The following is an 18195-nucleotide window of genomic DNA, read 5'->3' as shown; positions in this document are numbered from 1 at the left end:
TTAGGTGCCTTTTACATAGGATTATACATTTAATCAGGATTCTGTCTGAAATATTAAATTTGACAATTTCATTTCTTTCAAGTGATTTAAGAAAATAGTGAACGACTAATGTAAGATGCATTTCCATGTCTATAGCTCACGATATGACTTCAATAAGAAATTACCATCATTAAGAACGTCGTTTGATGTAACTAACCAAAGTTTGTGCTGCAATTTTTACATTGGTCGAGCGGGCAACATTTAAAGCGAGTGAAGTAAGCAAGTTTTCAACTTTCTATCTACTAAATAAACATTTATCGCTCAAAAGTTATACAGAAAGGATTTAAATAAACAATAGGACTAAGGACTAAAAGACCTACACAAATAAAACAAAGGCCTTATTACATCAAAAGTTAAGATCCACAGTTCGCGACTACTGGTACTCAAAAAACAAATGTATGAGATTTATAAACTCGGCAATAACAAAATTTTTTTTTAATAAAAATGTATTTATTTATGTTAACTTTATTGTACAAAATACAAATGTATAGCACGATTGGCGGACTTAATGTTAGAAGCATCATCTGCCAGTCAACCATTGGGTCTGACATAGAACTTTATGTGGGGTCAAACTAAATAAATTTATATATTTATACCTACATAAAATACAAAATAAAATAATTATAATAAATATACATAAAAACTACAATAAACAATATAAATAAATAAAAAAGTGCAGCATGCAGAGTGAAAAGAGTTGTAGGTATCAAATACCCTCGCGACTCGAGAGAAACTTGTATAGGTACCTGCGATTTGAAACGAGAACGACTTGAGGATGTCGTGATGAATTCCAGAGCCTATCATTCTACTACATCGTATCCATATTGTCATATTGTACCAGTCTTAAAAATATCTTGAATTCACACAATCTTAGGTGAACAGAACAATATTTCTATCATTCTATAAATCCATCGGTTATAACTTTCTCAATGTGAACAAGGCTTCCTCCAATTTCGTGTAATGTGTACATCTCACTACAGTTGATTAAAAAAATACATTAGCATCATCTGGAGTACGTCTGTTTGCGTGGCTTTGACAAATGGTGACGGATAGCGGTGGTGTACTGAAAGGAATGGTTTTTCCATGTTTCGTCTTGTTTCGTGTATTCATGACCTAATTTCTAGAGGAAATTATGGCAATTCTTTTCTTTGTAGTTTATCAGACTAGAATTAATATGTCTGGGAATACTATATTCATCTTTTGTTATTTTGCCATGTCAGGGTATTTTTTATTTTTATTGAGCAAAGCTACAAGCTTCTTAAATGCTTTTGGTTGGATAGTAAATTCTTTCAATTTTGTTTGTTTGTAATATCTTTTTTTGTATTGTTCATATGAAAGAACACAAAAATACAGTAAATTGGTAACACAAAATACACAAAAAAATGTTGTTTCTTAAACGTTAACTGCCATTAGGCTCTATCGAGACCGAAGATTAGTAAAACTGTAAAGAAACATTTACCAAAGGCCCTGAATTATATCTGTCAAGGATGTAACAGGAAACACAAATAAATTATAAATAAAGCTATACTAAAATAAAGTGCAGTTTTATCGTGAGTTTGATTTCTTAATGTACTACAAGATCAAACTCAAAAGTGCCCGACTCCCCTCCAAAGATTTATGTACGCCAACGGAACTAATATCTATGACGATAATAATTTTATTATTTTCCATATGCGAAAAAGTATGAAAATATCAATGTTATCTAACCATTTTCTTAGTTATAATGAATGTAAAAATTGATAAACTTTTATATACGAGAATATCGACAGTTGACCCACAAAACAATTCTTCTGTTTGTGGTTCCACGTGGAAGCATGTATTCATAGGCGTCAATGAGTGACAGGGAAGCGGAAGAAAGTCTAATTAGCAGCGTTTAGAAACCAAGATAAAGGTGCGAACACACTAGTAAAAACGTGAACGCTCTCTGATATGATAACTGCTTTTTTATATGTGGCTGTGCACTTGTGCGTTAGCTAATGCTTTGTCAGTGTTTAATAAATAATAATTAAATGAATATATTTGGGGCAGATTTAGATTAGATTTAAATTAGCTTCGATGTAAGTTCGAGACTTGTGTTACGAGGTACTAACCCAAATTATCAATTCTGATGTGTAGAATTGTGTAAAGATATGTGTCACCTTCTAGGCAATCCTATCTCTATATCCCAAGTCCATCATTAAGATAGCTAGAAAAAAGTCTTTATTGGTTTCACGCTGTTAAAAGCCACCCATCTAACACATCGCCTAAAAGTTTCATGAATATTAGCTCTATCTACCCCGTTAAGAATAAAACTATGTGTGTATGTGTAACCAGTTTTAGTTTGGGAAAGCAAACCGCGCGCATTACGCAACGCGCTTCCCGAAATACCCTGCGCCCGCGCACACGACCTTGCCGGCGACAAATATTAATCGCAGATTAACACTTTACACAACTTATCTCTAGTTAGATGGGAAATAACTACATTAGCATAACGTCACGAGAAAAATAACAAGTTCCTGTGTAAAATAAAATTTATATTTGGAAATACTCTTTCAATTTAAAATCTAGCATTTCAATATTTCTATGATAATATTACATACATATAATCATGTCCTCAGACATATCCCGCAATCTCGATAAATGATGGAATTGAGTTTCATCATCGCCTAAAAGTACCCCAAGTTTGTAAGTTGTTTGCCTTCCCCTGACTGACTTTTACAATCTACACGGAAAGAGAAGCAGGCGGCACATACTATGTACATATTTTCTTCCCTACCAGATCAGCATGGTAGCTAGCATGATAACATTAATAAAACGAAGATTAACATATTTCTTTTTGTTAAAAAAATCCCCTGCAATTACATGACTAATATCATGAAATTTGTGACATTGACTTGGATTAAGATAAGACATTAATGTATGGAAGTGAAAGTTGGGTATGGCAAAAGAAGCACGAAAGCAGAATAAATGCAGTGGAAATGAGAGCGTTAAGGAGTATGTTGGGTGTGAAATTGAGTGACCGGATAAGGAACAGCGTGATAAGGGAATGTTGTGATGTGAAAGAAGATGTAGTTACAGGAATAGAAAAGGGTATGTTGAGATGGTTCGGTCATGTGGAGAGGATGAATGAAAACAGGTTGACTAAGCAGATATACATGGAGGGTGTGGCGGGAAAGGTCGGAGTGGGAAGACCTAGACGAACGTATCTTGATCAAATTAAGGACGTCCTGGTAAAGGGTCAGGTCAAAAGTACCCGAAACCGCCGATCTTGCATGAAGAGAGTTATGAATGTGGATGAAGCGAAGGAAATAGGAAGAGATCATGGCAAGTGGAAAGAGGTAGTCTCTTCCTACCCCTCCGGGAAAGAGGCGTGATTTTATGTATGTAAGATAAGATACTTTTATTTTTGGAAATTCCAACCTGAGCAAAGCCCCAAGAAAATGCTAGTCATATGTATTTAAAAACTAACGTTTCTTAATGTCATTGATCTGATGGTCACTAAACGGATACAATCAAACTATTTCCAAACATTTAAAATTATACAAATCTTGCTTTTGGCAAACAAAGCTATGTGTTTACTCCTACGTCACAGAATCAAATACATTTTATCTCAAAAACAAATCGGTAACATTTTATGCCACGCAGTTCCTCTCTCTCTCTCTCCCCCTCTCTACGTCATTACGAATTCAAATCTCAGTGTCTTGTCAACGCAGCGTGTACGTAACATTTACATGTCCAATTCTCTGTTTGTTTAAGTATTTATAATATCTTTATCGATCAATAATTTAAATAGTTACAAGAACATATTAAATAATAATAAAAATAAAATTATTATATTATTATTGTACCACCCATCATATATTCTGTTACTAAGACGGTTATTATTCTCATGCAACTTACTCGAACCAATTTAAATTTTGGTCATTTTATAAAACTGACTACAGGAAGATAGTGCAAACAATTTAATTGTCATCATTTAAAAAAAAATCTTGTGTTTTTTTAAAGGACAATTAAATTTTTCTTTAAAAAAAAAACAAAAATATTTTTTGCGCGCTTCATAGTAGGTTACTGAGTGATTTTAAGTTCATTTTGTTAATCTTTTGGTCACCCGCAAGTCCTTCAATACCAGTAGCGCATTAAACAAAAATAAACGAACAATATTTCAAGTACACCTACACTTAAACAGTTTCATAAAATAAGTAACTGTGTGTCCTAGCGCATTTATAAATAAATTCATATGAAACGAAAATATTCCACGGCAGAATTAAAATATTTCAAACACTATAAGAAGGAAACGAGAAAAGATATAAATCCGACGACTCCAGCGCTGGCCTTCAGTCACCGCTCCTACGCCTTGTTGTGATCTATAAACATTATTTTTTAAGAAATCATCGGACTTACTTTATTTTCAGATGTACACGAATACAATGCCTGAAATACAGATGTGATACTGCAAAAATAATCATTTGTCAAATGTCAGAAATGCTATTTTTTATTTCCCACCACAAGTTTTTTTTTTTTTGTAACGAGCTATCACATCATAGCTCGTTACAAATAAAAAAAAACTCTATAGTCCAGTTTACTTATCATATATGCGTGATCACTTACTTTATTCCAGCGCCTAAAGAAATGGACTAAAGGAGTAATCACTCGTTGTGCTCCGAGACACCAAAATAACGATTACTATTAGGTATTCTTCTGCACTCTGGATATTTTTCAAATGAGATTGTAGGTTTTCATAAATCTTACGAGTGCTGAAATAATGGGCTCGTAAACTGAAATGTGTGTTAATTGCGTTTTATTTATACTTGCTTATTATGATTCGATAATTAATTTCAATATATTGCGTCTTTGTAAAGCAACAAATTGCATGCTCCATCATAAATATAAATAAATATAAATAAATAAATAAATAAATATATACGGGACAAATTACACTGATTGAGTTAGCCTCGAAGTAAGTTCGAGACTTGTGTTACGAGATACTAACTCAACGATACTATATTTTATAATAAATACTTATATAGATAAACATCCAAGACCCAGGCCAATCGGAGAAAGTTCGTTTCTCATCATGCCCTGGCCGGGATTCGAACCCGGGACCCCTGGTGTCACAGACAAGCGCGCTACCGCTGCGCCACAGAGGCCGCCATGTAGCCCCTGTAGCATGGCACGCGCGATGCTGTTTTTATCGCGCGGCAAACTATCGCTGTTTTGATTTTTATTACGACATGAAACGGGACAGCGATAGTTTTTTTAGCAACAGACAACGATTATACCACTAATTGTGATTCTACTGAAAAAAAAAACTTTCTTATCAATAAATTCATCATTTCATATAAATTTATTTATCTCTTCAAATAAAATCAGCTGTCAATATCTTATCAGATAAAAAGGCTCGCGATAGCACGTATTGTAGAAATTTATTTAGTATCGTTGAATTGATGTGATAGTGTGTTGTTTTGTTTTATTATTTTGTGATAAAGGATTTTATAATGGCTGGATGTAAGTACATAAGGTTTTATGATTTAATTTAATTTTACCTCTGTTGTATCGTTTTACTTGGTCAAGTGGCAAAGTGCTGATAGAACAATAGTTATGTGTTACATTGCAAATGTTCAAATGACTCCAAGTAAATATTTCACTGTAATGTACAGTCACTTTTTATCTGTCTATATATGTTTTATATGTATATGTATAAAATGAAACATAAAATCATATTTCCTAGACCTCTAAATTTATATATGTTTTTTTATTTCCAATTGATTTCCTTAGATACGAGTACTATTTCAAATTTGACTTCAATATATAATGAATGTTTTAGAATATGTACAAAATAAATACAGTCTATCTAACCTATTTTCTATAATAACTTGTTTTGCCAATTTACGTATTATTTTAGGCTATTATGAAAATGTTTTATTAGAGCATTCTAAATTTGGTACAGTTAATCAGGATTCCAAAAATAAGCTCATACAAAAAATTTACTCAGTACCTAAATGAAAAGATTTCATCCGCTTTATATTTTCAGGGTTTTAAAATAATAAAACAGTCTTACTTTACAGACCCACCGCCAGGACCGCCTCTGTACTACGGCCACTATCCTCCCCACCCTCCACACCCTCCCCATGCTCCTCACCTGCCCCCCGGCTCATTCACATACCTCCCTCAAGCGTACACCTACCATACGTCATGGCAACAGCCATACATCCCACCATATCAGCCTCCTCAATCTCCTATGCAGCACTTTCCACCACCACCAAGTCAAACACCACCTTATGGGGTCAATGTGGCTGAACAACCTTATGATCCACCAAAAGTTGTGGAGACCCCACCAGAGACTAGCTTTACTCCTAATGAAAGTAAGTGTTCATTGTTGCATTCTTCTCAGCGTGTCGACCCTAGATAAACATATCCAATCAAAGCACTAAGTTAGGTCTCGGAAGAGTTTCTAGACACGCCATTTCCTCTTAAAATATCCATACATACATACATACATATGATCACGTATTTATCCCTTACGGGGTAGACAGAGCCAACAGTCTTGAAAATACTGATAGGCCACGTTCAGCTGTTTGGCTTAATGATAGAATTGAGATTCAATAGTGACGGGTTGCTTGCCCATCGCTTAAAAGAAGAATCCCAAGTTTATAAGCCTATCCCTTAGTCGCCTTTTACGACATCCATGGGAACGAGATGGAGTGGTCCTATTCTTTTTTTTATTGGTGCCGGGAACCACACAGCATGAAAATATGTTTTCTTGGGCTTAAGCACTGCTTGTTATAAACTTGGAATTGCTTTAGAACGAAGGGTTAGTAACCATTTCAATCTTAATTCCATCATTATAACTGGACAGCTGAACAGAACCTTTTAGCCTTATCAACTTGGAGGTCTTGCACGTCTTGGACTTGTCCTCACTACTGTTTTGTACTTTCTTGACTACCAATTGCGTTAGCAATAGCTACCTATAGTTATAGGTCTTCTTTAATATGTAAGTACCACATCCAAAGGCGGCACAGAGCTCTGGAGTACTGTAACACAGGCCCTGCCTTCATCAGTCTCCAGTCTCTTTCAATCGCTTTTTGGTAACAACAATTTATTATATACTTTTATATAATAAATTTATTATATACTTTTATATGTGTCGTGCCGTGTGGTTCCCGGCACCAAAACAAAAAAGAATGGGACCACTCCATCTCTTTCCCATGGATGTCGTAAAAGGCGACTAAGGGATAGGCTTACATACTTGGGATTCTCTTTTAGGCGATGGGCTAGCAACCTGTCACTATTTGAATCTCAATTCTATCTTAAAGCCAAATAGCTGAACGTGGCCTATCAGTCTTTACAAGACTATTGGCTCTGTCTACCCCGCAAGGGATAAAGACGTGATTATATATATGTATGTATGTACTTTTATATAATTAATTTTTGTTGTTATATACCTAGTATTTTTCATGTACGATTGTTGGAGAAAATAAAAGATTTATTACTTTAACTGTTGTCTCTGTCTACCCTGTAAGGAATGAAGGCGTGATTCTGTGTATAAATTTAAAAAAATTCTCACGAGTATAATACACAAGGGAAAATTGATAAATAGAACTAGACTAGTACTTACTACGTAAGTAGTAATACTAAGTACCTATATAAATTCCAGGTATCGTCAGCTGGATACCAGCGACCCCCAACACCGCGCAAGACTTAGAATACAAGGCAGTGGTGGGGGGCAGGGAGGGCTATGACGGGAGCCCACTGTGGGTCATCCGAGCTCACCACATGGGGGAGCTGATTCCTGGAAAACTGGCGATCAAACACAGATACGCCTTCATACCAAACCTTGGGAAAGAAATACCTGTTCATAATTTTGAGGTAAGTTCTTGTGTCGTGTGGCTCCCGGCACCAGTACAAAAAAGAATAGGACCACTCCATCCCCTTCCTGTGAATGTCGTAAAAGGCGACTAAGGGATAGGCTTACAATCTTGGGATTCTTTTTTTAGGCGATGGGCTAGCAACCTATCACTATTTGAATCTCAATTCTATCATTAAGCCAAATAGCTGAGCGTGGCCTATCAGTCTTTTGAAGACTGTTGGCTCTGTCTAACCCACAAGGGATATAGACGTGACCATACGTATGTATGTATGTTCTTCCATGTGGCTACAATTCCGGTTACTTTCTCACCTCAGAAGAGGAGATTCAAATGCGCCTTTTGACCATGTGGTATGAGTTAAGTGATAATGCACGTAGAAACTTGGGGTTTCACAAAACAGCAGCACAATAGGACCACTCTTTCACATTCTGTGATGCGGAGGAAGCGACTAAAGGTTACATACATATGTTACGTCTTCATCCTTTACGGGGAAGACAGAGTTAATCGTCTCGCAAAGACTGAAAGGCCACGTTCAGCTGCTTGGCTTTATGATAGAATTGAGTTCCTGATTAACATACATTTAATATAACTGAGTTCAGTTCAAAAGTGATATTATTAGCATCCTTGTATCATTGCTCTAGATTCTCTACCAATTTCAAGAATGTCACTAAAGTCACGAGCACAAAGGCTGACGTAAATCATACGTAAATGAGACTACGTAACTAACATACCCATTGTTGTTTTATATATGTCTATCTAATAGAATTCCAACTAATATCTTCTGTCTTTTTCTTTTAAATACATATAAGAAGAGACTAATTGACCAACATACTTATAGTTTAAATGCTACATCTACAGAATTGTAATTTGACATGTGTGTATGTTCCCTTATGCGGTCTAGGGGTGAGGTACAGACGATTTGCTGGAAAAACTAAAATTCCTTATGTTTTCTTTCTTGCGTAGCTGAAGTAAAAATGTAACTTTAGAGAGAAAAGTTAAGTAAAGGAAAATGACCCCTGTTTATACAAACAAATTTCATAGGGAAGTCAAGCTTCCCTGCAGGCGACTGTACGTAACTTATATTGTTTTATTTTTGTAGGCAACCTGTCACTATTTGAATTCCACAATTCCATCATTGAACCACGCAACTGAATGTGACCTTTCAGTTTTTTCAAGCCTGATGGCTCTGTCTGCCCCGCACGAAATTTAGATGTAATTATATCTATGTATGTATATAGATATTGTTATGATCTTTCGTAAAATTTCAGGTATTATGTACAAAACCAGGCGGAGTCAAATGGATTTCGTCCAAAAACGGCAAAGTTCCTGAGAATGCGGTGGTAGCGGGCAACACCATCAACGCAGAACCGCTATACATAGGAAGAGTTTCACATAAGTCTTCCCTTACTCCTGGAAAAGTGAGTCAAATAATAAAATTGTCTCCGATTCCCGGTCGTTGTCAAAAGCAAACTCACAACTGGCCTTGTGGTCGGCGAAGCCCGAACGATTCCTTTATTTATTTACTTGAAAACTAAGTATGTACGTATTTATATTTCTAAATTTCGACAGACTAGATTTTCGCTTGAGGTTTCGCTCTCTTGGAAATCAAAAGAAACCTGTGCTTTTGAAAGTAGTAATTTTTCAGTTTATTCGTTAGAAACAAAATGTCATCGTTTTTTCAGGTTCAGCCCGCGCTCGGATGCTGCTATATCTCCTACGGAGGTACGGAGATTTCCTTCAGGAAGTATGAAGTACTCTGCGAAGTTGTGTAATTGAACTGTTAAATATAAAATAATTATACGGGGGCGAGATATATGTATACATATATGATTGTGTCGACCAAGAGTGGAAAAATATTTTGCCAATTGAAATTAGAACACATTTCGATTTATACGCTTACTTTCTACATGATTGGCTAAAATACTTTATTTTTTGGAAAATATAAAGGTTTGTTTTTAAATTTTTATTTAATTAATCTGTTTTTTCTTAATGGCCAAACTATCTAAATTTTTACTTTTTTATTTTTTTATATGGCTAACGATCTGTTTTATTTTTTTTACTAATATTTCAATTGAATAAATACTCTTTATTTTGACGCCAAATGGTCAGAAGGTGTTTGTGTTTGTAAATGAAAATTAAACCCACAGATATATTATTATTAACTAAACCGCAATTACACCCATTTTTCCGTATTTAATTATGGGTAAAAAAATACTCAACTATATTTCCTAAATAAATGACACTTTTCTATCTGCAGTTATAACTTATACTTACCTACAATTTCTGACTGAATCCTTTTTTAAAAATTCGACCCAGAAATGAGTAAACCGGGAATCTCTGACCTCTTTGACCCTGTTAAAATAAGCTTACCTTATTATTACACTAGATAAACGTGCTTACTTCCTAGTCCTGGCACATCCCTAGGAGTAATTTTATTCTAGTGGTTAAAATTACAAAAATACTTTCATCATTTGAATAACATTTTTAACACGCTTCTTATTTGTAAAGTAATAGTAAGCTTTGTTATTATTTAACTCGTTCACACAAAAACTACTGAACTTATTTGTTTGGAATTTTACAATAGTGATATAGCTTATATGTAGCAATTATTTTATAGCTTTAACAATAGTAGGTAATATAGCTAATATGTAACAGTAATAATTCAAGTTAAAAAAAATATCTTATTTATTTAATGCTTACTTTAAAATAACATATCGGTTATAATTTATTCTCAGCTATTAATACCGAAAAAATCACTAAATAACAGCTATAACAAAAAACTGATCTAAATAGTTTTCACAAAATACACACATTGAACGATATATTTAAGATAAAAGTCGCGATCATCTTTTGGGTCAGGGTGGAAATCGTAAATTCTTTTAATTATTACTTTTATGTCTGGACTTATTTATGTGTACACGTGATCTTGAAACTGACCTAAAAAAACATTAGCAACAATGTTTTTCAATATCTCTTTACAATTATAGTGGTGAAGTATATTTCAAAACCTGTTTCTGCACACGACTTCCCATGGAATTGCGGTTGACGCTTGACCACTACTAACTAACAGGGGGGAATTTAACCCATATTGGATCGTGGTTACGCATCCAGTATGTGCAGGTTTTGTGATGATGGTTTCCCTCACCGTAAGAGCGAGACCGGAGAGTATTCAAACGTTTTCATTGAATGAATATATAAATTGACGCATTAAGTCCCTAAGATCATCATCGCTCTATACAAATGTTATTAACACTAAAGCAACAGCTACCGTATCTCCTTGTACTCTATGTGAAATTAGTTTCGTACAAAAACTAAAATTTTAATCGACTAAAATATGTTGGATTCTTTGTTGATTCCGCTAAAAGCAGGGTCATAGCGACTAGTGATGTGAACGATTCCATAAATAAAATACGATCCTCCGATAATGCCAGAGATTCAACTGGTCGTCAGAGATACATGAAATATTGATGCGGTAAATTGAAATAAAAAAACACAGACAATATGAGATTCAGACCCGCGCACGAAGGGTTCCGTACCATCATCACATTTGTTACTTTATTATTAAAATTTATTATTATATGCATGTTTCTACCTATGAGAGCCTTGTGACAGACAGACAGCGGAGACCTAGTAATAGGGTCCCAGTTTAACATTTGAAGGTACGGACCCCTAAAAATGTGATATCCAGCACTATAGAATAGGACTCTACAAAGAAATTCAGCATTATTTATGATAACAGAAATGGTAAGTACTGATGAATGTGCCGATGCTGTGACAACTCAAATTTTAAATTCAAATTGAAAAATCGTATCCATTCATTATTGTGGAATACTTCATATCACTTAATAATTATCATATCTTTTTGTTTCACAACATTGGTTGACGTCAAATAAATTACTTAAAAATAAGTTTACTGCCGCTTTCGAAGAAGCGGTAACAAACTGCACCGCAGCATTTGCTTCAACAACAACTTGAAAAGGCCTAGAACATATAGCTGAACGTAGCCTTACAGTCTTTTCACGATTGTTTGAACTGTGTACCCCGGAAGGTATAAAGCCGTAAATTTTATAATAAATTTGGATAGGTTGATAATTATATGCTGCTGACTGTACATTGATAAATCAGAAACGAAGTATGTACCTACTTAACCAAAATATAGATATGGAATTTGATGTTATCCAAACGTGAAACATTATTTAAAAACATTTATCTATTGGTCATCTAAATATAATTTGATGAAACATGTGTTATTACATTTCGTACATTGATGTTGTTTCAAAACAAACATGCTAACAATGTAAAACGCACGCCAGCTTGCCGTGAAACGGAACGCACAGATTTCATGGTTGTATCAATATTTTCTTAGTTATTCTCAATTTTTTACGTGTAAAAACGAATCTCGATCAAGAAAAAAGAAGGAGACGGGAAGCCGCCGGTCTTCCTAAAAAAAACTTTGTCAAAACACTTTATTATCATATTATGCCATATAGCAGATAAACGTTGCGTTCCCCGCAAGGGTGTATGTATTTATTAACACTTTGCCATTTTTAAACTGCACTAGCTTCTACCTGCAGCTTAAACGGCCCGCGCGACTTTAGCGCCACCTACAGAAAGCTACTAATTTAGCGCCACCTACAGAAAGCGACGAATTAAGCGTCACCTACAGAAAGCTACTAATTTAGCGCCACCTACAGAAAGCGACTAATTTAGCGTCACCTACAGAAAGCTACTAATTTAGCGCCACCTACAGAAAGCGACGAATTAAGCGCCACCTTCAAAAACCATCCACGGTAGATAACGCGTGAAGAGCTAAAGCTTCAAAAACACGGTGCAGTGCTTTTTTAAGGAAAAAAAGAGAGTAAATGAAATAACGGGGAAAGAATATAAAACCCTTCTGGCGGGTAGGCAACTAACACAGAAAAAGTTTCTTCAGTTGGTGCGTCTTCTTTTACCGAGGTTGATTGGTTTGGGCGGAGTACCAGCACCCATCTGGGGAGGGTGTCTGTTTCGAGGAGCGTTTCGTTCTGTTCTTTAAAGGGATTCTGTGTCCGTTTTTAAGTTCACGTTGCGATCTGTCCCTTGAAGGGGACGCTGGCCTCAAAGGGGGTTAAGTGCTTAGGTAATTACTAACAAGCTACAAATAGCTTGTAGCTTTTTGACAAATACGTATATATAAGGTATAACTTAAATTAATTAATTAATGAAAACGGCCTGCGAAGGCCTGTTTTCTGAATAAAACATAGATTTTGATTTTTGACACCAGCTAAATACCCATTTAGTATGACAAATATCAAAGCAAAGCACTATCCATAACACTGTAGTAACACTGTCAGTACCATCAATTTGCACCGCACATAACATTACTCTTCTAAACAAACGAACTCCATCAGCCATCGCCCATGTAAATACGGTAACCACTCATGCGCACGCCCATTCATCAACAACGGGAAATAGCTCAACTATTCTTTTACATTTATCTGCATGGACACTGAAATGAATTGGCCATTTTAATCCGAGCGCGACAATGACCTTATATATCGTTTGGTGCTGGATTTACTGCAAAAACATTTTGTATCTTTGGTATATTTGTCTTAAAGAGTCGGCTGTTGATTTTTAGAGGTAAAATAAAACTTTGAGATGTAAATTCAATTTTATTTGTAAGTGAAATGCATTATTTTATAGTTTTAGGCTGTATCTATGTATACCTTTGGTCAATCATCACCTACTTAAACTCATTATAATCTTTCGTGAACAATAATTATTGGAGCAAAGGTTCCTTGGAGTCAAAGTTCCCATGGAAGTGAGAAAATCTAGATTCTGCGCGAAAATAAATTAATACAAATATACATAAAAAATGCAGTAATTAGTCTGGTGCAAAAATCCAGTTCCATAAAGGTCTACTGTCACCGCTTCCACTACCCAGATTATGTTTTACAATACAATACTATTAACTGTACAGCTTAAAATTTCAATTTACCGACCGCCAATTATAAGGCAATTCACACTGAAACAAATATATTTGAGGCGGGTCTCGGAATCCGATCAGTGTGATTGTGTACCAAGTTGATTCCAATTTGGTGCCGGAATATCGAAAAGGGAATTAATAGCTATGAAATTACTGCCTTCTAATGATATTATGATTGGTTCAATACTTGTACAAGCTTTTGTTTCAAGCTTCACTGTCGTGGAAATCACTAAATTAAAACTTAAAAAATATCAAAAAATTTCGCCGAAAGAAGACATATCGCACATAGGTACTTAGTAAGTAAAAATATACTCTGTTTTAGAGTTGGTTCTTACATAATTAAATAAACACTGGTAACATGGTAACTGGTGATTTCAAGGAACAAGATTGTTTCACTAACGCCGTGTAAAACCGATCCAGTTATTATAAAATAATTAGTTCAAAAAAGGTAGCAATGCGGACAAAAAGCCCGACATAAAAAAAATCAATCAAAATGTAATAACGAGTGCTTAGGAGTGCTCTTTGAAATTAATGTTTGCAATATAGGGTTACATAAAGGTTTTATGTGTGTATGAAAGAAATGCCGACGTAACAAAACTCAACTGGATCAATAGAAAATTAATAAATAACTGAAAAAAGCATTCAAGTTTGGTCTCAGTACAGCTGACCCCAGGTCTCGAAGCATAGTAGCGGAGGGTACAACTGGGGACACGAAAAGATGAGAGATGAGGTCAGAAAACACCTTGTTTAAGATCACAAAGGTCAAATAGCAATCGCCGCTACCTTTAACATTGCTTGACCTATGTCTCTTGAATTTCATTACACATTTTTTTGGTTTTTTGGCGCGAAAGGTGACGGAACAAATTTTTGGTAGACTTCGCGCTCAGCTGATCGACCTCCGCCATGATTTTTGAGAGTTTCATCTCAGATCGAGGACTAATGCAGTATCCGAATTACATGACAAGAACGCGCTTATCTTTTATTCGTTTTTATTTGATTTCATACATTGTTTTTTAATTAGGAATTTCCCTTTGAAATATTGAGCTCTATCATCGATAACTAATGAAATGTATTTGTAATTTGCCTAAGGCCTCAGCTCAGAAGCTTCAAAGTTTCTTAAACGTTAAATTAATTTCATGATCTGTCTCGTTTACCTGTCAATTCAATACACGTATTTGCAGTGAACCGTTTAGCAGTCAAATGGCATCGCGTACCAAGTTGTTTGATGAAGATACATACATACATACATACATATGGTCACGTCTATATCCCTTGCGGTGTAGACAGAGCCAACAGTCTTGAAAAGACTGAATGGCCACGTTCAACTATTTGGCTTAATGATAGAACCGAGATTCAAATAGTGACAGGTTGCTAGCCCATCGCCTAAAAGAGGAATCCTAAGTTTATAAGCCTATCCCTTAGTCGCCTTTTACGACATCCATGGGAAAGAGATGGAGTGGTCCTATTCTTTTTTGTAATAGTGCCGGGAACCACACGGTGATGTTTGATGAAGATGATCGATATTATTGTTGATTTGCTCTGTCAATCTATTAGCCGTTTCCGTGCTTTGAGTAGCTCATTATACCGGTCTTTAACATTCAGAAAATAACTAAAATAGTTGCAATAATTAAAAAAAAACAACGAAAACATCGTAGATTTCAGTCGAAGCACCAATCAGTTAGCCCAATTATAAAAACTAAGACTTTATGAGTTATATCGGTGTGATCCACTCTTTATTATGATTTTTACTTTTGTCTGATCTGTCAATCAATTTCCTTAACCTCTTTCACATATATATATCCCTGACAGCGGTTAGAACCCGGGACCTTGTGACTCACTAAGCTCATTACATTGCTACAGAGTCTGCCTGCGCTCTCTAATTACACCAATCAATGTTTACAGCGGCGGCACGGTCAATAGTGCCTAATGGAGTACATCATTACACCTACACCTCAGCACTATTTACTGGATCGCAGTCTAGTTAATACATGGAGTATGAGAAAGGATTAAAGAGCACTCTTTAAACACTTTAATTTTTTTGACACCCGACTGAGAATCGAATCAGAGACATTGTGAAAGACAACCAGCATGCCACAGTCGCCCTGGGTTCACACAATCAATGAAGTCAATCAGAAAAACTTATGTTTTATAATGACAGTCTGAAAGCGGGTCAAGATTGAAACTGTACTCCCGGCGGTCATAACACATGAAAAATTCAAGAACAAAATATTTCGTCCTCGGGTGTTCAGCTACAGGAAATTTCCTGATGCAGGTTTTCCCTCGCCAGAAGATAATCAGTAAGAATTTGATCAGGGTAAGCAGTCAAACTAGTCACAAAGACTATTGTTGGTAACACTATAACAAGTAACTAGGTTTATTGAACAGGTAATGATCATGAACTGAGGCGGCCGATCATGAAATTGTTCATTATTGAACATCGATACTCTTGATTGGAATTGGGGACTGATGGCTGGAATAAACTGGCCAGTAAAGGGTTTTATGATCGATGGATGCCGTAGTAAAGCTTGTCGTTTATAATTAAACCAGCCATGTAGGCGTTTACAATTAAACTTTCATTCTGTATTGGGAAAGGTTCTCGCCTTTCTTGTCAAATTACTTCAGGCAAGATTTTAGTGTAGGCAGAATCTTTAATAATTTTAGTACATATTATAATTGTTTCTATTTTCTCCGTCTTTATGTTTGCGCTAATCTCGGAAAGTTGTGAACGGATTTCACAACGATAGAGGGTTTTCTGAAGAAGGTTTATATCTTTAAATGCTATCCGTGTGAAGCCGGGGCAGGCCACTAGTATTAGATAATTACGCTTTCCATAGAAATCAGACAATATTATTCAGATTTCAATCACTCTTTTTATATCTTACATCATTTTTCTCCTGGCGTTTGTGAAGATGTTGCGTCGCCACCGCTCTGAAGAGGAGCCCGTAGTCCTACTGTGACCTCTATTCAGAAATGGATAAGAAAATTTTGTATCTACAGAAAGAACCGACTTCGGATCATGGTTTATCCAGAAACCTCTAAATGTGAAGATTTTACTACATTTTCGCTTCCCCACTATGCTATATGTTCTAATACTAATTGTGCATGTAAGTACAGTTCTGACTAAGCAGGATTTATTACTAAATCTGAAAATTGTTGTAGTACTTTGTTTGAAAGCAATACAGGTTTCTAAAGTATAACGATTTTATCAAATATTCCAATTTTCTTTTGTCACACAATGTTTGTACTAAATTTTTCATATCTTTTCACTGTTAAAACACATTTACTCTCAAAAATTACATTTCCAAAATAATTCCTGTCGCAACAAAAAAATACGAATTAAGCATTTTGTCCAGGGCTGGCATCACCGAAATTACCGATGCGAAAACTCCAATTCTTTTTTGCAATTAAAACAATATCTTTCAATTTATTAACACTGCCGTGCATCCTTTTACAAGTTTCTTGGAAACTTTCCCCTATTTGTATCATTTTCAAACAAATTGCAGTTATTTGTATATGCAAAAAAATATGGTGGCTCTTGATAGTCACCAACGATAGCAATTGGAGAAACAATATAACTAACGAAAGGCCTATTGATTTTGTTTATGATTTCTGGAAGTTAGCTATGAGTTTTATAGCACTAGCACCAGCAGCGGCAAAGGTTTATTTGTTTTGATCTTCCCACTAATCGAAATTTCCATGAAAGCTATTTAGTTTTATATGGCGATTTTCTAGAACACATTGACGAGAAATTGGACACACAACTCTGATCAGAGCCAAAGCTAGGACCAATTCTATGGCACCGGCCGAATGGCAGCCCTAATTCTACCGCACACACGGGACTTTATCAAAACGGCACATTGTCATACGGGTCGAATTTATAGGGGTCGTGATTAGGGAATTACAAATCGGTCATTTGGCCTTTCATTTGCAGACAGTGATGGACGAACACAGGACACCTAGAAGCGCTGTGGACTCGTTTTGTTTTAATGTCTGACAAATAAAATGGTTAATATTAGTCGAATCTACTAGTTAATAAAACTATGTACTTGTTAAAACATTTGCTCTTCACAAATCTTACGATTACAAAAATCCTTCCCATAATAAAAAGTATCCTATCCTTTTCTTTATAAATGACCTGCAGTTATGACTATAGTGAAGATATAATATAAGTATAATGGATTGTAATCTTCCCAATCCAGGATCATGGTTCAAAGACTCGTACCGGTGTCCTTCTCAGAGAAGGGAGGATGTAACCGAGAAGGTGCGCCAGGTGGAAGTATAATGTAGGGATTTATCCCCTTGGTTTACTTTACAAATTGTTCGGATGCAAAACTTATTCCCTATGGT

At 35.5% G+C, this 18195-nt stretch overlaps 1 protein-coding gene across 1 annotated transcript; it reads left to right on the top strand.

Moving 5' to 3' along the window:
• Positions 1-5390: 5390 nt before the first annotated feature.
• Positions 5391-10133, top strand: LOC106131604 (trithorax group protein osa-like). Its single transcript, XM_013330754.2, has 5 exons — positions 5391-5523; positions 6084-6380; positions 7673-7884; positions 9152-9301; positions 9566-10133. Exons 1-5 carry the CDS (start codon positions 5514-5516, stop codon positions 9653-9655), a joined length of 759 nt encoding a protein of 252 aa, XP_013186208.2. The 5' UTR covers positions 5391-5513; the 3' UTR covers positions 9656-10133.
• The last annotated feature ends 8062 nt before the right edge of the window (positions 10134-18195 follow it).

The sequence above is a fragment of the Amyelois transitella genome, chromosome 20 (assembly GCF_032362555.1).
Source record: "Amyelois transitella isolate CPQ chromosome 20, ilAmyTran1.1, whole genome shotgun sequence".
In the NCBI taxonomy this organism is placed as follows: domain Eukaryota; kingdom Metazoa; phylum Arthropoda; class Insecta; order Lepidoptera; family Pyralidae; genus Amyelois; species Amyelois transitella.
The sequence above is the reverse complement of the archived record's forward strand: the minus strand, read 5'-3'. Positions and strand labels throughout refer to the sequence as shown.

Bases quoted from the DNA above. Each gene is read 5' to 3' on its own strand.
- LOC106131604 (XM_013330754.2), top strand. The intron at 7,885-9,151 runs GTAAGTTCTTGT...GTAAAATTTCAG, and splicing joins TACCTGTTCATAATTTTGAG to GTATTATGTACAAAACCAGG. The intron at 9,302-9,565 runs GTGAGTCAAATA...TCGTTTTTTCAG, and splicing joins CTTCCCTTACTCCTGGAAAA to GTTCAGCCCGCGCTCGGATG.